The following is a 23,744-nucleotide window of genomic DNA, read 5'->3' as shown; positions in this document are numbered from 1 at the left end:
CTTTTCTTTTGCCAGGGCACTCTGGGAATGTTACACTAAGATGAGCTGATCTGAATTCAGATTTGGGATCTGAATGTCCTTTAGATGCTAATCAGCCCCAGTACTTCCAGCAAGGCTGCTAGGGAACACATAGCAGGGATGTGTGGGAAGGGAGGACTGAAAGGGCAGCTCCCCACGGCAGCTGTTTCATCCCAAGCACCTTCCTGCATTCCCAGCACTGGGCCCAGAGCACATTCTGTCTGAGTTTGATTTCTGAGCAACGCCCCAGGCAACATTTAAGCTAATGTAGTCATGTTCATATTTTATTGAAACATGCCATCTCTGTAGGTCATGGAAATAGGCATCCAAATGGAAATATTCAGGGAATGAGGAGGGAGGAGAGAGTTGCAGGTTAGTAGCAGATTTGCAGAGACACTGTAGGTCAGCGCTGCTGTTTGGCCCTGAAGACAGCTTTGTCTGTGTGCTGTGTGGCTCCCAACTAGGACATCCCTTGGAGGAAGCCACCGTGGGCTCTTCCAGTTTTCACTAGGCTCAGTGTAATTAACAGGAGACATTGCCTAATGAGAGGATATCTTAGGACTTCGGATATTTTCTCTAGCTAAATAAGGCATCTGGCAAAAATTCATCAGTTTGCAGCATTAATGTTTAAATGAGCCAGCGTGCTGCAGCTCCTGTCAGACAATGCTCCCAACATGATGGGTCATTCCCAGCTCTGAAAGAGGGTGTTGGCACTGCTGTGCTCAGCCAGGCATGCCCTTGAGGTCCTCTTCTTAACACCAGCATAAGCCTGTAAGTTTGGGTTGGTAAGAGATGAAGTTAACAAAAACACATCTCTGCAACACTGTTTGAAGGGGGAAATCTTGCTGGAATGTTAAACAAAGTACCTTTTACCAGAGTTTGGAGTGCTTTCTTAGAGATGAACCTCTATTAGTGTTAGGCTTGAATAGGCTTTTACATTAAGAACAAGCTGAAGACTTTTACTGTTTAAGCTTTTTAAAACTTACTTACACTGAGGATTTATACACATATACCTAAATTCACTAATCAATAAACAGGATACACATGACCCTGTAAGTATGTAGATGACATGCATATTGTAAATGTCACAATTTGTGTGGCATAGCAACAATTCTTAGGGGACAGGACTTTCCTAGGGTTAACAGTGTCCTAGGTTTTATGATTCTAATTTACTCACTTCACATCCTTATTCTCTACATATTAGCATTCCTGAGCTCATTGTCCAGTCCCTTGAGGTTGTCTTCAGGTGTTTTGTTGTGCTGACATCTCTTCACACTTGTGGTCAGTTATAGGATGGTTTCTCCAAAAGAGATTGAGACAAACACAAGGAGAACAGCAGCAACAAATTGTCAGTGGAAGATATACAAGTTGCAGTGTGTGCAAACCATTGGATGATTCTCAGAGCTTTCTCATTCCATAAATAAAAGTCTACAGAACATGTCTATTGTTCATTTAACAACTTGATTCTGTTTCCATAACAAGCCAGTAACTAATGGAGTGCAGGCAGTGATTTTATTTGTTACCTTAGAATGAGGAAAGGCTATCAGAGTCTCTGCAGTCACTCCGGATTTACATCAGCATAAATGAGATTAGAATCTGGAGAAGAGGGATCAGAAAGTTTGGAAGTTCTTTGAGTATTTATTTGAAATTTTTGTCCTCATACTGCAGATTTCTAAAGCATAACTGTTAACTTGTCATATTTAGGCCAGTATTAATGCCTCAATCTGCTCTGATTTACTTTGGTTTGGGAATGTTGAGTCCCCAGTGACTTCCTTTGGGTTCCTACTGACATCTTGGAGTAAGATGTCAGGGTATGTTCTGGGATGGTTAAGGTTTGTCATGTTCTACAAGATGTTTCTGGCAGTAGTTGATAAGATAGTATGCCCAGACCTGTTTAGCAGTGCTTTCACGTCATGTCAGTCAGTTGCTGGCTGTTTCGTGAGACCCTGGAGGTGAAATGACCGCTGCAAAGATTTTGTGTCTCCTTTATATAGAGCTGGGTGGCTTGAAATCTGCATAGTTCCCTAAGGTTTTCATGGGAGCTGCTGGTAATCTGTAAATTTTGGGAGAGGATATGGGCTTGGAATGATCATCTGTGCTTTGGACATCTGTGTCTTTTTTTGCCCCTATTTTTTCCAAATCACAGGGTGAAACTAAAGTCCTGAAGCTGAAGAACCTTCGGCCTCAGGATTATGCCAGCTACACATGCCAGGTGTCTGTCCGCAATGTCTGCAGTATCCCTGATAAATCCATCACCTTCCAGCTCACAAACACCACAGGTAAGAAGGGACATGAAGGGTCCCTGCAGCTGCCTGACCCTTCACCACCTCAACAGCCATTACTCCTCCAGGAGGATAACACAGCACTATCCAGGGCCTGCAGCACCTTGACCTCATTTACATGGCTGCTGGGATTACACGTCCTTCACATGGAAGTCTTGTGACCAGGGCTGCTCTAGTTTCTCGTAGCACTGCATATAGCCACTGCCTGGGCCAAACCTGCCATGAGATCATTGGAACAAACTGCATGTAGGTGTTGAGGCACTATGTAGCTTTTAAATCATAATGTTTTATTTATTTATAATTCTAAGTGACTTTAAAAATAGATTTGATAGAGTCTAGAGTGGGGCAGTACTGCAGGAGTTCTTACAAATAATTCATCCATGTGTGACTCCAGCCTGGTTTGCCAGGCACTAGCACCTCCCAGGTAATAGGCTCTGCTGGTGCTGGTGCTTGTGGAAAGCATACATTTCCAGTGCTTTCCCAATAAATAAATTTTACACTCATATTCATACTGGCAGTGCTTGAGAGCACCTCCAGTTGTGAGCAGATTTGGTTTGGTGCCTCTTGCTTGATACGCAATAAGTGAATGATAACTGAGTGTCATGTATCAAATACTGGCAAGGACTTGATTGCAACCTGTCCATTAAAAAAAATCCAAACCAAAACCACACACACAATAAAAAATTTCCACCTGCAAAGCCCCCATGTGTGTTGAATATTTGCAAATAATAAGTAAATGTCAGGAAATTGTTTCCGGCCCTGGGGTATTCCATGATCAGAGAGAAAGGCATTATAGCTCTTTGAATTATTCACCTCTCTAATATAACACAAAGCTGTTTGCATCCCTTGTGTCATCTCTGTGCAGTAGAAACAGAACTTTTTCTGATGTTGTTAACTGTTGACAGGATATTGTTGATACTGTTTAAATTATGTTTATTGATCTGAATTGAGTTTCAAGGTACTGAACAGTAGTTGCCTCATTTTATGTAGGAAGAAGGAAAATAATGAGCTTAAGAAATTGAATTATAGCTAATGTCAGAAAAAAGTATTCTCTTTGTAGTAAGATCTCTGAACATGTCTCGAACAACTCACCCTAATAGCTTAATTTCTCTCAGGATGAGAGTGTAGCAGATGTTGAAATATTCCCTTTAAAAATCTATCTTCTGTTCATGATGAAGAAAGGGATCTTATATAGCTCTTCTTCCCTGTGTACCTTTACCTTTGAAGAGTTAGAAAATTAAATTTCTCTTCATATCCACTCCCTGTGCCAGCTGAAGTACAGGGAAACTACTCTTCATTTCAATCCAGCCCCTGTACTAAGTGAATGGGGAAAATGTATTTTCAGGTTGTACTTGATAACAAGTCAGTGATATGGCTCAATTTATACCAGCTTCTTAAGCACATCTATCTAGAGTTGTTTTTTTCCCCTGTTTTTTAATTATATATGCATATTTATACATACTAAGAGTGGAGTCTGGAGCTACAAATTTGAAGGGGCCATGGAAAATGTGTTCTTAGCAAATTGTATTCAAAGTGGGCTGTAAAAATGAAGCTGGCATTGTGGTGTGAGCAGGGTTTGTGTTAAATAGAATGACTATATTTAATATGAAATATTATACAGGTTACTTGCCCTGTAGGTAGTATTGTGCATAGATGAGGAAATATTTAAATGAAAATCTTTAATTCTCTCCTTTCTTGCCTAGGTCTTTTCTGTTCCCCTTGCACTTGTGCTTTCACAGCTTTTCTAGACTTGGCTGTGCCCAGAATCCTGAGCAGCTTCACTCAGGATGCCTTTGTAGCTGAGAAGGGCCCAAAGGGTGCTGGAATGCTTGGAATTTTTTCTCTCTTAAATATAGTCCAGGCACTACAGATGTTGAGGTGAATTGGTAGGTCAGGTCAGGCCAGGAGAATCTCCTCAGCTCATTTGCTGTTCCTCAGCTGGCTCCTCAGTGTCCTTTGGGCAGATCATAGTCTCTGGTAAGAAGATGGACTTTTCCCAAGCGCTATTCAGCAGCTTGGGCCTTGCAGCAGGGAATGGCTTTTCTGCAGCCTTAGTGAGAAGGAGATGTCACTGCTCCCTCTCTGTTCTGCTGCTGTTTCTTGGCTTCAAAGCAGCAGCTTGGGTCCACAGAGCCACAGGACCAGCTCAGCACCAGGCTGCCATCACCTCCTCCAGCAGGGTCAACTTGACTGCTCCCTTCCTCAATTTCTGCAAAATTAAGCAGCCCAGCTGGTTAATTCTCCTGCTGTTTTACTGCAGCAAATTGGACTTCAAAGGGAATTGAAAGCGACTCTTTGTTTTTAATGGTCCCCTCGCTGCTCGGCAGACTCTGCCAGCAGGTTTTCTGAGCCAAGAACAAAAGGAATTGCCACAGGTTACAAATAAATGAGAATCATCTCCTGCATAACAATGTCTGCAGTCTGTTAACCTCTGTCTGCTGATGGGAATGGGAGTGGGGAGTGGTAGCCCACACAGGCTGCCACAGCCAAGACTCCATTTTTGGAACATGTCATGGGACCTTGCTTCCTGGAGCTGTGCAGGTGGCAGATTTGCAGTTTCCCTGCTTTGTCCATGCATGCACACACACTCTTCCCTGATGCAGTGCTTGCCACCAGCATGTCACCTTTTTAATATGTTGCCTTGCCCAGAGCCAGGCAAGGTGAGTGTGGGGCAGATATTTGTATATCCAACCCTAAATCTGCAAGAGCCCTAAATCTTAACCAGAGCCAGCAGGACCTCTGGTTTGTGTTCTCCCAGCTCTGACACCTTCTCTCTGGACATGGGCTCAGGCTTTCTCTGTCTCAGACAGGGATGGGTGGAGATTCCCAGGCAAGATGCTGCATCTGCCAGTTTGGCTGTGCACTGTGAACCTGAGACCAGTTCAATGTCTGAGGACAAAAACAGCTATTTGGTGTCAGCTACACTGAGTTAGTGACAGGAATGTGTCCTGCCCAACTACGATGAGTCGAGCTATTGCATTTCTGGGCTTCATACTATCTCATGAAACCATCTGGAGTTTGGTGAGGATATACAAATCCTTTCTTTGCTATTTAGTAAGCATTAACCCTTTCACACTATTTACAAGATTCCTGCAAAGAGGCCTGTCAAAATCTCTGTGAGTGCAGGCTGTGGCCTCCTGAAATTCAAAGGCACCAAGCACTGACCTCAAAATGGCCTGTGCAGGTAGCAGAAGAGCCACCTTCTTCCTTAGGCATAGGTGACCACCTCTGACACAAATAGCATGTGTAATGGCCAGGGGGGACATTGTATTCAGTACACCAAAGCAATATCCCAGCATGGCAGTAGTTGTGCTACTAAATTATGGCACTGGTGCTGAGGAGAGAAAAGTCCTCCTTGCGTTCTTTGTATGGGCTGTAATTCAGAGATCGAGCACAAATCCAGCACAGCTCATTAACACAGGGTCCAGGGAGAGAAGAGGCAGAAATAATGATGCTGTTAAATCAGGCTTCATGAATATGGAACAATGTCTTATTTTGCTTTATAATGGCTGTTACTTAAAACATACTCCCTGCTTTTTTGCTGGGGACTGCTACTTTCTCAGCTCTGCCTGGATGGAGCCAGTAATAGTGCTTATAGGGGCTTTGAAAGACTTTCCATGGAATGAAATAGAGAATACAAAGGGAAGGATTTTGGATCAGTTCCTGGAGGGAGCTGTAGTGAGAAGGGTACAGAAATAAAATAAAATCAAAAAACAGGTACCAGTGTATTCAAATGAAAGGCTCTCTAGACACTTTGAATCAGTCTCAGCTGAACTGAATGTGAAGGAGAATTGCTGTGATTGTGATAGCCCCCCGGTGTTCAGAAAAGCATATTAGACACGTGAGGAGGTGAAGAAGATCAAGAGCAGGTTCAAAGATGCTGTTAATGGTCTGCTAAGGTGCAGACAGGTACTGGTCCTCCATATCAGTCTCTGAGCTGCAAGGACTATCTGCTTAGCAAAGCCTTTGCCTCTCAGAGATGTCTAGTTGGGTGTGAGAGATAGAGAGGCGTATCATGGGACAGCTGACAATAGCTTTTTTTAATGATAGATCTTCCCTAAGGCTCACTTCTTGAGATGGAGACTCTGAATGAGTGGAGTGATTTAATGCCAGCTGTCCTTGAGGACAAACAGTAGTTGGGTTCAAGAAGGCTTCTTTGAGGCTATCCTTTCTCCTTCACCTCTCCATCAAGGTTGTGAAGGCTTCCATTGCCCTTATGCCCAGCTGCAGTTGTTTGCATCAGGAGTCAAGAAACTTCAGGCCTTGGGTTTTTTACTGCCAATTGTTGTCTGTTTGCCACCCCTACATATACAGAGTGGGTTTACTGGGCTTTTCTTCTGACCTGCATACTAAGCCATAAAGAACCTGCACTGAGCACTGATAAAATGTCATAGCTGCTTTTTGTCCCTGTCCTAAGCACTACTGGTAGAGTGTTTTCTGGGGCAGTGCAAGGTCCTGCCTGCTGTTTCCTAGCCATAAAAGAGCAGAGCGTTCTCACTCAGAGACATGGTAATGATCATGCTTTAGATTTACAAACACCTCATATTTGTAATCAATTCATAGATCTTTCCAGCTGTCCCTACTCAAACCAGCCATCAACAAGAACAAATCATAGAAAGTATGAAGCTGTGTACAGGCAAGTGAGTGAGTCTTTCGCAAGCTCTTTGTGCTTTTCCAGCCCCACCTGCTCTGAAGCTGTCTGTCAATGAGACTCTGGTGGTCAACCCTGGTGACAACATCACTATGCAGTGCTCTGTGACAGGTGGTGACCCACAGCCAGAAGTGGTTTGGTCCCACTCTCCTGGCCCAATGCCTCCCAATAGCCTTGTGCAAGGAGGCAACCTCACCATCTGGAGGATCCGCGTGGAGGACTCGGGCTACTACAACTGTACGGCCATCAACAATGTGGGGAACCCAGCAAAGAAGATTGTGAACCTGCTGGTGCGGTGTAAGTTGCTCCTTTGCTCTGAGAATGTGTTTTCAGGGGGTGGGGGAATCACATTCCTCCTGGCTGTTCTTGTACAGCTCAGGGTGAACGTGATATTTAGTAGTATTTAATATTCTGGAGAAGTGCCTGTGCAAGCTTCTCTGCTCCCAGACCAACGGCTGTGCAAGCACTGCTTGCAGCTTCATCCTGGACTGTAGCATTATCCTGAATTGGATGATCCCAGACTGTCATATGTGAGGCTTTTGGGACATTTTGTGGGAACATAAGTGGGAGAGGTCTTTGGGCAGATTTTGCATGGAAATGTTGCCTTCCTGAGGAGCAAAGTATAGTTTTCCTGTCCCATGCAAGATACTTTGATATCCCTAACTAGTTTTGCACTTCTGTTTATCTCAGCCATGAAGAATGCCACATTTCAAATCACTCCTGATGTGATCAAAGAGAGTGAGACCATCCAGTTAGGCCAGGACTTGAAACTCTCTTGCCATGTAGATGCTGTCCCCCAGGAGAAGGTTGTCTATTCGTGGTACAAGAATGGAAAACCAGCCAGATTCTCAGACCGGTTGCTCATCACCCGCAATGACCCTGAGCTCCCACCTGTGACCTGCAGCATGGAGATCATTGACCTGAGATTCAGTGACTACGGCACATACCTGTGCGTGGCTACCTTCCAGGGAGCACCCATTCCTGACCTCAGTGTGGAGGTGAACATCTCCTCAGAGACAGGTGAGCCTCTCTCTGGCAGGTGGGGACCCCAGAGGAGTGTTTGGCATCACTGGCTGCCCCACAGCCCCACGCCCCCTGGCTTTTTTGAAGAATTTCACATGCATGTCCTGGATGCTAGTGGGGAAAGGTCTTACACCCTCAGGCAAGCACTTGGCTTATATTGGAGACAGGTAATAGTCACAACTTCTCTGTATGATGTATTATGTACCAAACAGATCTTCCTTTATATATTCTCCTTATGAAAAGTCCAAAGTGCACTCCAGTCAAAGCTACAGAGGCAGCTTTACAGTGTGATTGTTCAAACAAACCTCCACACTGTGAAGGAAAAAAGGAAGAAGTGGTGGTATTTCAGCAAATTTCAAGTCTCCCTTTGCTTAGAAGAGAGTAAAAGAGAAAGAAAGCTGTTCTTTCTTCTCTTGGGCATTGTTTATGAAGAACGTACCTTTTTTTCAGAGTTCTGTCCAGGATACAAATTCTGTGAAAACTTGCAATGTTTACTGGATTGCAAATACAGTCTATCTTGGGCACTCTCTGTAGGAGTCCCAGTGTTATAAATGCCTCCCTCCTAAAATCAGGGTCAGAGCTTCACCCCATGGCTCAGTGAGGACAGGACAAATATGTCGGTGTTTGTCAGTCACTTTGGAGACTTAAAATATAGAGTCTTAGGGCTGTCTTTCTCTTTCTGGGGAAATGGTGGGTCCAGCTGTGCTCTCCATTACATCCATGTCATTGTGCTGCCTTTCCAGGACCATGAGGGTACAGCACAAAATAGCACTGCATTAGTAATCTGAGGGAAGACTCCTCAGGGGAGTCATCTGCCCACAGATTTTGACCTGCACCTTCACAGAATGTTACTTCTCAGTCCCTGGTTGTGCTGGATCCACGGACCAGGCTGATCTCACTCTTGATTCTGGATGCTGCTAACTTCAGCTCCCCAGGAAAAAAGTGCTGCAACTATTGTTGATGCTTTGGGAAGCCCTTGTCTCCCATTAGAAATACTGGGGCCAGCCTGCTCCCGATAGGATTGCATCTAGTTCTTGTTGGCAGCCTGGAGACTGAGCCTTGACTGTGCCATGGATCCACTAAACACTGAAGAATGGTCCTTCCTTTCTGTGGACAGCCATGACAGTTAGGACCTCTCCATGCCAGCCAACACCCACCCTGTTATGCCAACAGGGAACGAAATTGGGTGAACTCACCAATCCTGGTGCAAAATTGGCTCTCCCAAACTTGTATGGCTGATACCACTTGCAACAATTCTTTTTGCCCAAGATCATTAGATGACAGAGTGCAGTTGTGTTTAAGACTGCAGGGGTAGGAGGCTGTGAAGAGCTGGGAGACCACTGATGGTTCCACCAAGAGGCTTGGAAGTGTCTGTCAGTGCAGGTGTTGGTCCAAGCACCAGTCAGTTGCTGCCTTAAAGGGAGGTGTCTGAGTGACAGGTTGCCCTGTGCCTGTCTGGAGGAGAGTGAGTACCATATGCATGTACAGATGCTGCCAATGAGGAAAAGAAGGAGGGCAGCCTGGGGCATTTTGAAGCTTCCCTTTGGCAGCTTGGGCCATCAGGACCACTTTGTGTCCCAGGGAATGAAAACTGACATCCCTGCTGGAGCTCCCCTCCATGCAGCAGCCAAGGCTGTCCAACACGCAGCATCCCCACAATCAGCAATGAGCTACCTCCAACATGATTCTATATAAAACACTAGGTTTTCCCCAGACCACAGGATCAGAGCAAGAGGACAGCAGCAGTGGCTCCATGTTTCCCCACTGAGCAAAGTCTGAGCTCATCAAAGTGGCTGCATGCACTGAGCAGCTCCAAGGAGATAGCTTTAATTAAAAAAAAAAAAAAAAAATCTTCAAATGCAATTTACAACTTTACCTGTGGAAAAAATTGCTGCTCGCCAGGTGGGAAGGTGGCAGCATCAGCACTGAAAGTGCTGCCATCCTTTCACACAATGCAGGACAGGGTGTGATGAGATTCCCCAGCTCACAGGAGACCTGCAAATTGAAAATATGGCCTCCCTGTTGCATAGGGAGGTCACTGCAGAGGGAGATTAGGCTGGATCTATCCTAAATTTGTTCATAAAGAGCTCCAGGCTCTAACATGTACAATTAACATAGCACACTCTCCCTTGCTGGAGCTGAATTGAGCTAATGTTGGTCAGACCAGCTTGCTACACCTTATGTAGTCCTATATTTTGATTTAAATGGAAATGAAGTACATGGTCCTTGCAGTTATGGAAGTGTCAATCCAAGTGTTGCCACTGTCAGCAGGAAGGACTGAAAAAGGAGCTTTCAGAAAAGATTGTGACCATATTTACTTCAGCTGAACTATTGACTCTAAAGTTTAACACAGATAAATTGTCAATATTACATGTGGTTTAGCACAAAAATCCCTTCCTGAGTGCTCGGTGGAATTAGGGATGTGAACAGCAAACCTCTTTCCACTGACATCTCTGTATGCTGTATTCACTGGATTTCTTTTAAGCTTTGTTTATCAGCAAAGTTTTGATTGTCAGTTGATAGCTGGATATTTGAGTGTTACTGTGCCTCCAACTCTAGCCTCAGCTCAGCAGCAATTCTGCTGAGTGAGCTCTTCCCAACCTCAAAGGGATGCCAGGAGTGATTGTTGCTGGGACCCATCTCTCGCTCAGATTAGCCAGAGGTTTATTGGTGTGAGAAATTCACAGTCCATTCACCAATAAAAACAAAATAAAGTTTAAAAGTAAAATATGTAATAAAAGTAAAATAAGCAAAGACACTTAAAAGAGCTGACTCCTTGCTGTGGTTTAGGAACAAACAGGGATCTTGGACCTCTGAGGAGGCTGGAGTTGGGATCTACAAGCACTTATCCTTTAAGTCTTGGTTTTGGTCTGACCTGAATAAGGTGTGTAGATATCTCAGCAGACATGACTTCTATTTTTGGCCAAAACACTGCAGTTCCACTTGAGAAATTCACTGACCAGAAATTGAGAAATGGATCAAAGAGGCTTTTGCTCTTTTTTTGCATTTTTTGATGCTATCCTTGCAGCTGGATAGCATTTTGTGAACAGAGGGATGGGAGCCTGGAGTCTGCTCCAATACAACTGGCCCTTGCCATGGATATTGGGACACACTGTTGGAAAGGCTGGAATCCTCCCTGGTACACTGAAGCTCCAGACCCTGTAGGATAACTTGCACGGACAGTGAGTTTGTAGAGGGGGGTTGCAGTGCATCAAGTGGAAACCTTTGGAGTTAAAGGCTGTTGGATCAGAAGCATCTGAAGAATACTCCTTACTTTATGAAAACTCAGTGTAAAATTATTCCCTTCTTGTCTCTCTTGTAGTGCCACCAACAATCAGTGTCCCTAAGGGTCAGTCCACTGTCACTGTACGGGAAGGCTCCAGGGCTGAGCTGCAGTGCGAGGTTCGGGGAAAGCCAAAGCCACCCATCATCTGGTCCCGGGTAGATAAGGAAACACCCATGCCTTCAGGGACAATGACAATGGAGACATACAATGGGAAGCTGCACCTGGAGAGTGTGAGCCGAGAAATGAGCGGGACCTATAAGTGTCAGACAGCCAGGTACAATGGATTTAACATCAGACCCCGAGAAGCCCTGGTGCAGCTCAACGTACAGTGTGAGTACAACCGTACAGTGCTGGAGTGCCTGCCTGAATGTCTATGTACACAAAAACCTTGGGGCTAGGCAGGGTTGACCTTTCTTACTGGGCTGAGCAGACACATATCTCTTTTGCCTGGGGACCTTTGAACAGTTAATATTTAATTAGTCAGGCCCAGGCTAAGGACAAGGTACCATATGGTAAGCATGTTGCAAGTGGAAGGGAGTGGTGTTGTATGCATTTGTGTACAGTGGTTTCTATTTACGTGTCAGGGAATAAGTGCAGCTTTACCAGGTGTGTTTGTGTGCATTACATGTGTGTAAAATACCTTCAGGGTACGTTACTAAGTTTGTAAAGTCAAGTACTCAAAAGTTAGAAAGTGAATGTTATTTAGACCATTTCCATGCCACAATGCTTTCTTCAACTTAGTTACTCCTGGATATGCCTGAAACATTTTGCCTGAAAGGCAATGATATGTAGACATAACAGGGAATGGATACTCCCAAATAGTTTTCATGCAACCAGGCTGTGAGTAACAGAAAACTGATTTTTAGCAGGTGTGTGGAGTGATTTCTGCTACAGGTGGTTCTCCCAGCACTACTTGAAGGCAGTATCTGTACACAGAGGTGAACAGAGAGGGTGGGATGCTGCATTGGGTGACATCTCCATACTTTCCCTGCAGTGGTTTCTCCCTCCAGAGAAGTGAGTTCCTGCTCAGCTCCCACAGCTGTTGAGGTGTGTTTTGACATGAAGCAGTCTGTGCTCTTACAAGATTTTGAATCAGACTGGGGGAAGGTAGCCAGATAAAATGCCTTGGCTCTCTCAGCAGATCTTGTCCCATTAGTATGGTGCATTGTTTGAACACTGGCAGAGAACTCTGAGCAGTGCAGATCTGACAGGTGGGGGGCAGGCAGGGAACAGGTTAATTTACACCTGGGCATGCTGCCTATGGACTGTGACTGACGAGCCTCCAGACACAGCACAGCAGCACTCATCAGACACGTTGCCACACTTCTCCCAAGCTCACTCCCCAGGAATAAGAGAAGTGAGACCGGAGCAGACAACCTGGCTGAAACCAACCAGACAAACGGCTCACAGATGTGAGCTGCTGGGAGCACAGCAATAACAGAGGTGTGTGAAATCCTGCAGGCACTTGAGTATTTGAAGAGCCCCTTTTAAAATTATCTCTATCTATTCAGGATCGTGGCAGGCTTAGATTACAGGAGGAGATAGAGAAATGTGTGAAGATTTCCAGGCAGTAAGTATGTGTGGAAAAGCTTCCTTTAAGTAGGGTGAAAATGCATCTTGGTTTGAGCTGTTCAGGAAGGCAGCCTGCTTCAGTCATAAGGGACTTGGAGGGACATAGCAGCAAATCTTGGTCACATTAAGAGACGATGACAGATATAGTAAAATTTCACTTGGAAGCAAAGAACCACCAGACCTGCTGGTGTCCCCAGTCTGGTGTTGCTGTTTGAAAGGTGTATGGACCTCACTTGGCCCTCACTGCCCCTGCAGAGGGAGCAGCAGTGCTGAGCTTGGGATGAGTTCAGTCTTGCTAGGTGGTCTGGAGGGGGATCACAGACCTGAATCTTGGTCTGAAGGGGAAGGGCATGATTCCCCACACAAGAAAGATAGTAGGTCTAGGCCAGAAGCTATCTGGGGCAGTGACTATGATGTGACCCGCAAGAAAGCAGAACTTCTGTATAAAGAGTAGCTGAACATGCTCTTCCTATAGCTCTTTCTATGGCCAAGCAATGTTTTATTGTGATTTTGCCCAAGTAACAGTCATATAGTCCACGTGCCAGCCCACCCAAACAGCATCCTTCCCTTGTCAATCAGTTCTGTATACCTTTAGTGGAAGCTGGGTGCATACTGATTTGTACACCTAAGCTATCTCCTCCTGCCTGGAGAATGTGGAAGGACTTCATGGTGGCACTGCCTGTTCTGTGCCTCAGCAGGCAGCTTTGGTTTCAGTCCTGTCAATTGCTCCTTCCATTGGTATGAAAAAGAAACTGCAAACCAAGAAAGTAGGGCAAGAATTGCTCTTGTCCTTTTTACAGCCTCCTCCCTTTCCCTTCGTGCAGAAAATAGACTAAGAAATAGCACAGTCTCTGTTTATCCCTCTCCTCGTTCATGCTGCTGGAAAGATGTGGGTGCGGCAGGGGCTGCTATGGTTAATTGAAATACAGCTTTCCAGCGTGGGCAGCTCATCAGTTCAGTGGCTTGCTCTGGAATTCTCATCTTGTTGGAAATGGGGATTGTGTGGCTCCTGCAACCCCCGTGATGAGCACTTCTGTCACCCCACCCAGCCTGCACATCCTGTCAGAGCACCGCTCCGGAGATGCACATCCTCAGGGCCGTGTGTGTGTGTGTGTGTGTGTGTGTGTGTGTGCATGCAGGCCACCTGTTTGTGTGACCATGGGAGCTCCTCTGGAACTGCTTCACTCCAGGGAGCAGCACATTCTGGATAGTAATGTGGCTGTTACTCTGATTTGCTCCAAAGCTAAAGCTGCAAAATCAATACAGCAGATCTGATTAGATGTCAGGACCTGTTTCTGTGTTTCCCTTTTCCCTTGGTTTTCTCCCTTCATCCTCATGCATATAGTGCTGTATTGTAACATACTAGTCCAAAATAGGCTTTTCCAACTGCACTGCAATAGTGGAAAGAGAATAAGAAGACAAAAAGAACAAGTCAGCTGTCAGAAAAAGGTGTTTGGACTTTTTAGTATTTTTTTTTTGTATTTAGAAAGCAGAAAAAGTTACTTCTCTTTTTGTATTTATAAAGCAGAAGAAATTGCTTTTCTTTTAGCTTATGAGCTAAAATTGTCTATTGTCAGGTCTCTGGCAGGATGGATCATCTCTGGACTTCTTGGTCTGTAGTGTAAAGCTTTGGAAGATTAATAAGTTTATGAAAGTCTGTGCAGCCTTATATCTCCGTGTTCAAGATGAAGAAATGTTGCTTAATGGTTAGAGTGAGAGACTGGGCTTGTCAGAACTCCTGGGAATCTACCACTTGGATTGGCAATGTCTTGTCGTTTTTTACTGTATCTTCAAAACAGGAATAAAACTGACCCATCTCATTGAAGATTTGTGGGGCATAATAAACATAGCACTTTGAAGTCTTGAAATTAAAATATTAATGGAGTGGCAGAGTGCTGTTAATAATATCAATGCTATCACTGAAGCTGTTATCAAGGTTTTTTTCAGGACCAGGTACTTGAGAAAATCCCAGCAGAAAAATGAATCCTGTGCAGAGGTGTGTTTAAAATCAGGGTTGGGCCACCCTGTGTAGGGAAGCTAGTCTAAGGCTATGAAACACACACTGGGCTTGAAAATGTGCAGCAGTCTGGGTTTTGGAACACCGTAGTGTCATTTGATATGTATGAGAAGAGGAAAGTATGCATGTGTGGATCAGTGAAAAGGATGCTACTAATTTAGCAAGTATATAACAAAAACTTGAAAGATGTGTATTAGCCATGTAGCCTAAAAGACTGGTCAAAACAGTATTTCCAGGAATTACAAAGGTCAGTAGTGACTTTTAAGCTCTGGCTGTTGCTAGAGGTAGCCCTTGAGGTGACTGCCTTACCATGGTGAATACGACATTTGCTCTGTTAGAGCCTCATAAAAAAATATGGTGAAAATTGCAATCTTAGTACATTTTCCTGCTTGAATAATATTATGTCAGCTCTGATGCTTTGCCAGTCCTGAACATCTCATAAACTACTGCACATCTCCGTCCAAGTCTAGCTCAATGCTGCACTCCTAATCCCTCCTGATCCTTGATATATCTATTCCCATATTTTCCTGCAGATGGGTTTATCCTCCTTCGCAGCACTCACTACTTGCTGTCTCAGGCCCACACTTGACCATCTGAATGGCTTCTCCCTCTTTGGATAACCATCAAAGCCTGGTAGAAGAGCACTTGTGTCCTCTGTTGAGTTGTTAATTACTTCACCAAGTTCTGAAGATAAGAGATAAGCATATTTTTGCTGCTGCCATTTTTGTGTTTGGCAGAGTATTTGATGTCTCTGAGTGCCCAATGAAAGAAGAGTAGGAGGAAAGGGGGATAGTTACATAGGGCTGACTTTGTTTTCGATTGTCAAGTCTGAAAGTTGGCCCTGTTTCCCATGTTGGGATCACACAGCAGGTGAAATCTTTGCAGGAAGAAAGATTAAAAAAGAAATTAACCTGAGTATCTCCTTCCCTGCAATAACATGGCCTATGAATTTTTCCTCTTCTGGATCTAAAGTACTAGCCCACAATCATACATGATTGATTTCCAAAGTATTACACTTGCTGCCCTTAGATAAAGTTCTGCCATATTATGCAGCAGGTGGGTTATTGTGCTTTATCTTCAAAGCGTAGTGAATGTTAGGTATAATCAGGGAAGCAGACTGACATTCGCTTCGGAGGGATGGTTATCAGGACTTCAAGAGCCATTTATAGTCCTAGACACAGGCATTGCTATAGGTCTGGTGACTAGCACGTCTGGCTCTGCCCTGACCTGGAAGATTGACGGAACACATCCTGCTAGGGCATCTGTTGCCATTGTCACTTTAACTAACGATCAGGTGAGCACAGATAGGTTTTCCTATTCAAGCTCACACACTGGCAAATGTTATTCCTGGTCACACACTGTTGACTCATTCCTCTTTAAAATCCTGCTGAACCCATTGGCAGTGCTGTACATCAGGCAGGCGATAGTCAGCATCAATTTCCCATGTTATCTATGTAGCAAACACAAGAGTGGGGAGCAGGGGAGGGGTTGATACTGTAAATAAGTAAAAAACATTGCTGGATCCATGCAGCTGGAACTGGAAATGCATTAAACTGTTTCGATCAACTGTTGAAGCCATAGCTCAATGTCAATGCTTCTTGCTGGTGCCCTGCCTCCTCCTGAAATATAAGCTTGGATATTAACTGCTTTCTTAAAAGCGCTCTTGAGACATGTTTTGGGCATGGAGATGTTTTTGCAGAGTATCTAAGACTGAGGTTTTGGCTCCTAAGAGCTCCCTGCAACTCTCCCTGCTATGAAGGGAGTCTAAGATAAATGAGACTGTCAGGGGCCAGAGCTGACCCCTCTGTCTGTGGTTGAGCTGGCTTATCTGTCTTGCTGCTTGGCCATTTGAGCTGCACTATGGAGCCATCTGCTAAGAATTTTGGACCTGGTTGGTTTAATTTCTGAGTGTAGTTATTTGTAGTGGCTGTTTTATTTTTCTTCATTGTTTTCATTGGTGAAATTCATCCTGATACCCTCCTCCAAGCTGAGGAGCACAGTTCAGGAGCTAACTTGGGGACAGAAGATGGTTTTTCTGCTTCTGGAGTGGCTAGAGCTTTCCTACTCTTTCATTCATGTTTCAGTATTACTGTTCTCCATGGTACAGATCTTGCTGCCAAGAGAGGGAAACCTTGGGCTGTCCTGCCAGCTAGAATTCTAGTGTGTTCTGGTTCATTTAACACCTTCAGGGGCTTAAGAATGATGTTCTGAGACAACTGTGTCTGTATTCTAAGCCAAAGGAAAACTGTGCCTTCTGCAAGTTCAGTGTTTGCAAACTTAGAGACTTTAATTGGTAAAAGAATGAAGTAATTCATAGCCATGGGCATGATATTGAAACACCAGTCTTAACAAAGCCTGACCTGGTAGTTAGGTTCCACTTTGATGGAAATCCTCCCTGCTTATCCCTAAGTAAGTTGTATAGAGGTTTATGTGATTGAGCTGAAAGTATACATGTTACTTCTGCATTTCTCTCAATACACAGCACCCCTCTGCTCCCTCTGTTAAGAGCACACTTTTTTCTTCCAGTGTTGTGTTTGGGATTAATTTAGAGCTTGTGTTTATGCACACAGCCCTGTCCTGGGTGATATGGCATTAGGATTGCTTGCTCTGCTTCCCAATGTCTAGGCTGCTAACAACTAATTAGAGTTGTCAGTCTCAGGACAGGCTGAAGTTTTACTCTTTTGTGGCCGTAAACACAAATGGCCACAGTTCAGAGCAAAGAAACAACCACAGAGACTTACAGTTGGCCTCAGATTTGTTATAACAATTACCATCTATTGGTCCTGGGGCCTGATACATGGAGTCTGTGACAGCACTTGCATTAGTTTAGGATTAGGTCCTCACATCGTGTTGTACTAAAACTTACTGTGCAGGACTCACCTACCCTCTTGCCAGCCTCACGGCATTAAGGGGTAGATAGTCTGGCAGGCTAAGGATGCTTAACTAAAGCTTTCTTCTTTTGAAAACACCCCTATGTTTGTACAGCAAAGCCCCAGGATTCCCAATGCTGGGATTTTTTTTTGTAACATTAGTTATATGCAGCTTTTTTTTAAAAAAAAAACAACCTGTATTTCACAGGGTAAAGCAGTTATATGAATTTTGGCTAGTCTGAATTTTTGTTGTCAGTGTTTAACAGTTGGTTCTTACCCTGCAGAGCTGTAGTTTCTTCTCTGCTTGCTGCCTCATGGGGAAGGTTCCCATGTGTTGCCACTCACTAGCATTTCTTGGGAAGTCTCCCTTGTGCCCTGAGAGCTTTTCTGATTTACCTCTTTGATTGAAATTGGTCTGACAGAGCATGTCTGCACGCTGTGATGACCAGAAGATACAAGAGACTTGAGACATAAAGCAAAAGGCCCAGATGGCAAGGGGATTTTGGAGGCTGAGGAGCAGATTTTGCAAAGCTGGTACGTCCAGTCTGTGGCACCACACGTCAGATGAAAAGTATAGTGAGGACTCCTTGCTGTGCCCTGGCTAAAAGAAAAATGAAATTAAATGAAATGAAAGAAGAGAGGAAAACCCCCATATATGTGCATTGGGAAGGTCAGAGCCTGCCTTGAAGCTGGAACCTGGGTCTACTGTGTGAGATTGCAGCCCACCTATGCTGCCATTCAGCTTCTGTACAGCTCACTGCTCATCTCTCAGCACCTCTGTGATTGCAATAATAGGCTGAGTAAAAGCTTGTGTGACAGCTCCTCACTAGAGAGATGAATTTGTTTGTTCAGAAGAGAACTGGTTTAAATTTCTTAGTCCATTTCTTGGATATTGTTGGGAGAAACAAATACACGTTCCATAATCTGCCATTTATCCTGGTCTTTGGCCAGACTCCACAGGAAGAGCAACTTAATATTATTGAGAGAGACACATTAAAGCTGTACAATTTTGTCAGGAAGGGAGAGACGAGAGCTATACAGACACCGTGAATGGCAGGTAATCCAGGTCATCTCTCTGCAGATATTCGCTCACCTGTGGCCCTTTCAGGGCTGAACACTGTGGGTGCGGAGGAGCCCGCCGAGCCCGAGATCCTGGCTCTGCCCTGGAGGCAAGACACCTTGCACTCAGAGAGAGACAATGTGTCGCTCCCAGGGCTCTTTGAGTTAGTTATGTTAAACTGTTGTGCCCCAGTGGTGTTTCCCCCTGCTGTCCCACCCCGATACAGATATCTCGGGCTCCCCCCGCCCCTCTCCTCTCCTATAAAAATCCCGGGTTTTACCCTGTTCGGGAGATTAGCTGTTCCGGGCACCCTTCGCCAAAGCTCTGCCTGAATAAAGGTTTGTGCTTAGCGGAACGCTGGACCAGCTTTCTAGTCCCTTCTTCCCGTGTCGCCCGCCTGCCGCCGCTGAGCTGAGCTGGAATCACTCGCCCGCTCGAAGCTGCTCACACGCACTTCGGCCCAGCCCTTCTCAGGGCTGCCTCTCTAGAGAAGTCGCGGTGCTCCGGGCTTTCCGTCGCCGCGGCAGAGCACCAAATCTCATACTGTTCTAATGCAGACATTCCTTCTCAGGTTTTCCTGCTATGGCAGCTATTTTCCCTGTAGGACCTAGGCATATATCAACTTGTTGGGATAAGAAACAGCTCCAGAATCCTCTCAAGTACTTTGTACTGAGCATCCTGTGAGGCTGTGCATGTTTGGGTCTCGCTCATGAATGTGATTGTCACAGGAGCACACTGCTGCCAAAGGACTGTCAGACACTTTCTCAGTGCTTCCCATCTTGCCATTCTGAGGAAACTGCTTTGCTTTTGAATCCTGATATTGTCTAGGCTTAGATCATGGGTAAAACCACCTGCACCAAAGTTGTCCAAAGTGTGATACAGCTGGTGATACCCAGATTGCATCCAGACAACCTAGCTGGAAGGAGAGGTTGTCCTGGCTCTGCTTCTGTTTGCACAAGGATGTAACATACACTGTGAGTATTTTTGCCATGTGCTTATCTCCAGTCAGTAGGCCAGAGACAGTCTGGGACTGCAGCTGTTTCTTTCACTTTGGGCCTGTGCAGCACCAGTACAGGTCCAAGAGACATGGGAACTTGGCCAAGACAGAGAAAGCATTGTGGATCCTGGAATGCGGGGTTATGGGATATTCTCTGCTAAGGGTGATAAATAGGACTGGTATCTGAGTTCATGAGGAATCTGCTGGATGAGAGGAAGATCAAAAAAACAGGTAAAACTTGTGGATTAAGGTAGGAACAATTTAGTGACTGAAATACAGTATTATATTAATAGTAATCATAGTAATATAAAGGAGGGGGGAGGGGAATAAAAGGGGGAAAAGCTTAAGAAAAATAAGTGAAACACAGTACAATCACTCACAGCTCACTGACCAATGCCCAGCCCATCCCCTAGCACCAGCTGGTGCCTCTCAGCCATCTCCCCCCAGTTTATATACTGGACATGACATTATATGGTATGGAATGTTCCTTTGGTTTGTTCAGGTCAGCTGTCCTGGCCATGCTCCCTCCCATCTCCTTGTGCACTTGCTCACTGGCAGAGCATGAGACAATGAAAAGTCCTTGAGTTAAAAGCACTGTGCTATTATTTCTATGTCCCCTGCTTCTCTGTTACCACTGTCCACTCAGCTGCAGCCAGGGATACAGGGAGATAGTATAGCATAGAACAGAAGAACTGAAAAAACAAGGCCCTTTCCTTTGCTGAGATGGAAGTGCAGTTTTATTTCTTGGGGTCCTGCAGAGAAGAAGAGCAGGAGGGAAAGAGGAAGGAGTATTGATAAGCACCCCTTTTTGAAGGCAGGGGAAAGAGGGTGGCTTACTTTCACACAGCCAATAAAGGGAACTGGGGAGAAAGAGATAAGGGAAAGAATTTTACATTCTCCATTTTCAGGGGTACATTTTCTTGGGTTATACCATTTTTTCTAAATGCATTACAACAGCACTGCTTACCAGCAACTGAGACATCAGTGCATTATCAACATTATTCTCATCCTAAGTACAGCATTGTACCTGAATCAAAAACAGAGCACCCTACCAACTACTATGAAGAAAATTAATTCTGTGCCAGCTGAAACAAGGACGCACCAACTTCAGCAGTCATGGGGCAAGGGAAGTAGAAAATGGAGCAAATTAGAAAACTGCTGTCAGCTCTCATGTTTTGAGCCTGGGGTCACAGGACAGGAAAAGAGGGGATAGCTTGTCCCTATCAAATTCAGCCTCTTGGTGGTGGAGAGAGAGAGAGAGAGAGAGAGAGAGAGAGAGAGAGAGAGAGAGAGAGAGAGAGAGATGTCATGGACCAGAACTCACTAGGAAAACCAGAAAGCCATCAAGCAAACAAAAATTGTGATTCCTTTTCTCATGTTAACTGTTAGCCTCTGCATAAGGGCCTGAGGCACAGAGAAGTGAAAACAGCTGTCCACACCTGCAGGGTAGCGTAGGCCATCAGACCTGACACAGGACCTGTGCCAGGGAAGCAGAGATCTTATTCCCCCAGCCTCTTTTCCAGAGAGAGCTATGTGGTGCCATGGCATTGTGCATGTGTTTTTCTACCAGGATTTTGGTCTGTAAACCATGTCAGGCAGCACCTGTGACAGTGCAGGGGCAGAATCCCATGCTACTCTTCACCTGCTTCCTGGGTTCTAGCATTGGAGCAGAGCTATTTTCTCAAGCCCAGGAGGACTGGAGGATTGTGGCAGGCACATGGAAGCAATGCATGGAATAGTGCTGCCACTTTTGAGGAGGGGACTTCTGCAGGGAAGCTACTGAGACATTCCTGGTATAAACAGAAGCCCCAGTAGAAAACTGAACATCCTGGATGTGTTTTGAATTAGCTGTGACAATCCTGACTCCAAGCTCTAAACCAGCACTAATTACATTCACTCCTATAGGGAAAAATGAGAATTAAATTTCAGAGGTGCTCAGGCTTCTCTAAATCCCTGTGAGTCTCCCTGTTTCCAGTTCTGTGCTGGGACACAATACAGGGAAGGTGAAGGCTCTGTTTTTAGAAAGGTCATGGGAACTTTTTGGATCTTTCTGTGGAGCTGCTCAATGACTTGTTTGGGGCTTTTCCACTTGGGCCAGTTTCTTGCTTAAGAAATTGCTTTTTCTTTAAAGCCAAGAAATAGTGTTTTCTCAGTGAGCAGAAATCATATTTCCAACATGCACTCCTTTCACCCTATTTCACTTCATATCGTTCTTGATTTCCAGTGTTTGCCTCGCTATTGCAAACACAAATAAGCACAAGTGTGTACACACTCCTTCCTTACCTCAGCTGCTGCTTCTGATTCAAATATAATCGGCCTCCATTACTTGAGGGAAAACAGTTGGTTTTCTTTCATGATCCCAGTAATGAACCTGCAAATCCATCATTGGTCCCAGGAACTGACAGACATGCTTAAATTTTCTATTTCCCTGCCTAGCTGTTGCTTTCTGTTTAATTTTGGAGTCTTTGTTTCTAGGGTCATGCACGGTTACAGGAATTCATGGAAATTTTTGTTATGTTTTACTGGGAGGAAGCTGACTTCTGAGACTGTTCATTTAGAATTGTAAGATTGGAAAAGACCTTCAAGATCACATCTGGATTAATACCACCATGGCCACTAAACCATATCAAAAAGTGCCAGATCAAATAATTTTTGGAACACTTTCAGGGATGGTGACTCCACCACTTCTTTGGATAATCTGTTCCAATCTTGAACACCCTTTAGGTGAAGAAATTTTTCCTAATATCCAAACCAAACCTCCCCTGACACAACTTGAGGCCATTTCATCTTGTTCTATCACTACATGTCTGGAGAAGAGACTGGCCCTCATCTTGCCACAGCCTCCTTTCAGATAACTGTAGAGCAATAAGATCTACCCTGAGCCTTCTTTTCTAGAGATTGGAAAACCCCAGCTCCCTCTGTCATAAGTCCTTGTAGGACTTATGTCCTAGACCCTTCACCAACTCCATTGCCCTTCTCTGGACATGCTCCAGCACCTCAATGTCATTTCCTGTAGTGAAGGGCACAGAACTGAGCACTGGATTGAAGGTGAGGCCTCACCAGTGCCGAGCACAGGAGAACAATCATTGCCCCGGTCCTGCTGGCCACACTATTAGAGATATAGGCCAGGATGCCATTGGCTTTCTTGGCCCCCTGGGCAGACATTGGCTCAGGTTTAGTCACTGTCAGCCAGCACTCCCAGGTCCTTCTCTGCTGGGCAGCTTTCCAGCCGCTCTGCCCCAGCCTGTAGTGCTGCAAGGGGTTGCTGTGACTCAAGGGCAGGACCCAGAACTTCATGTCGTTGATCCTCATAGAACTGGTCTCAACCCATCAATCCAGCCTGTCCAGATCCTTCTGCAGGGCTTTCCTACACTCCAGAAGATTGATACTCCAACCCAAATTGGTGTGTTTGAAAACTGATTGAGGGTGCCTCTGATCCCCTCATCCAGATCATGGATAAAGATTTAAACAGATCTGTCTTCAACACTGAGCACTGGGTAACACCACTTGTGACTGGGTTTTTTTAATTCCTGGAAATGTAGGCTTTCCAGCCCCTGTATCCCTGGAGCTGTAGGCATTTTGCTTCTCTGAGCCCTACCACTAACTGCAGCTTTGGACAGAGCCTGAGGTCCCCAGTACCATGGGTGGCCCAGATTAAGAAAGATGCGGCAAGATCAATGTTGGTACAGTATTGTGCTCTACTTGGCATGCCTTTTCCAGTCCCAGTATCCCTGCAGCGGTAGCCTTCATGGTTCTCTGAACCCTAATCCTAGTGATAAGACCAAAATGTCAGTTTGGGATTGAGACTGAGATCTCAAGTTCTACAGGAGGCCCAGATTAGAAAGAAGTGGACGGAAAAGTAAGATTCTTGATCTGTTGTGACCTGCCCTCACAGGTGGAAACAAGTGCTGCAAATCTCATGCAAATAGGCCCCAACTCTGGGCCAAATTTGGCCAAGCATTTCACAG

The 23,744-nt window shown here is 45.0% G+C and overlaps 1 protein-coding gene across 4 annotated transcripts in view; it reads left to right on the top strand.

Moving 5' to 3' along the window:
* Positions 1–23,744, top strand: part of MDGA1 (MAM domain containing glycosylphosphatidylinositol anchor 1) — a 229,423-nt gene that overhangs the window by 62,142 nt on the left and 143,537 nt on the right. For all 4 annotated transcript variants that reach the window (XR_015283587.1, XR_015283586.1, XR_002863611.2 and 1 more), the window contains exons 5-8: positions 2,165–2,297; positions 6,979–7,248; positions 7,642–7,971; positions 11,297–11,590. Coding sequence is in view for 1 of the 4 variants with exons in the window: in XM_023924414.2 (XP_023780182.1) it covers positions 2,165–2,297; positions 6,979–7,248; positions 7,642–7,971; positions 11,297–11,590 (1,027 nt within the window). In the remaining 3 variants the exon portion in view is untranslated. The remainder of the gene's footprint in view (positions 1–2,164; positions 2,298–6,978; positions 7,249–7,641; positions 7,972–11,296; positions 11,591–23,744) is intronic.

This window comes from Cyanistes caeruleus, chromosome 2 (genome assembly GCF_971803275.1).
Source record: "Cyanistes caeruleus chromosome 2, bCyaCae1.hap1.1, whole genome shotgun sequence".
Lineage (NCBI taxonomy): Eukaryota > Metazoa > Chordata > Aves > Passeriformes > Paridae > Cyanistes > Cyanistes caeruleus.
The sequence above is the reverse complement of the archived record's forward strand: the minus strand, read 5'-3'. Positions and strand labels throughout refer to the sequence as shown.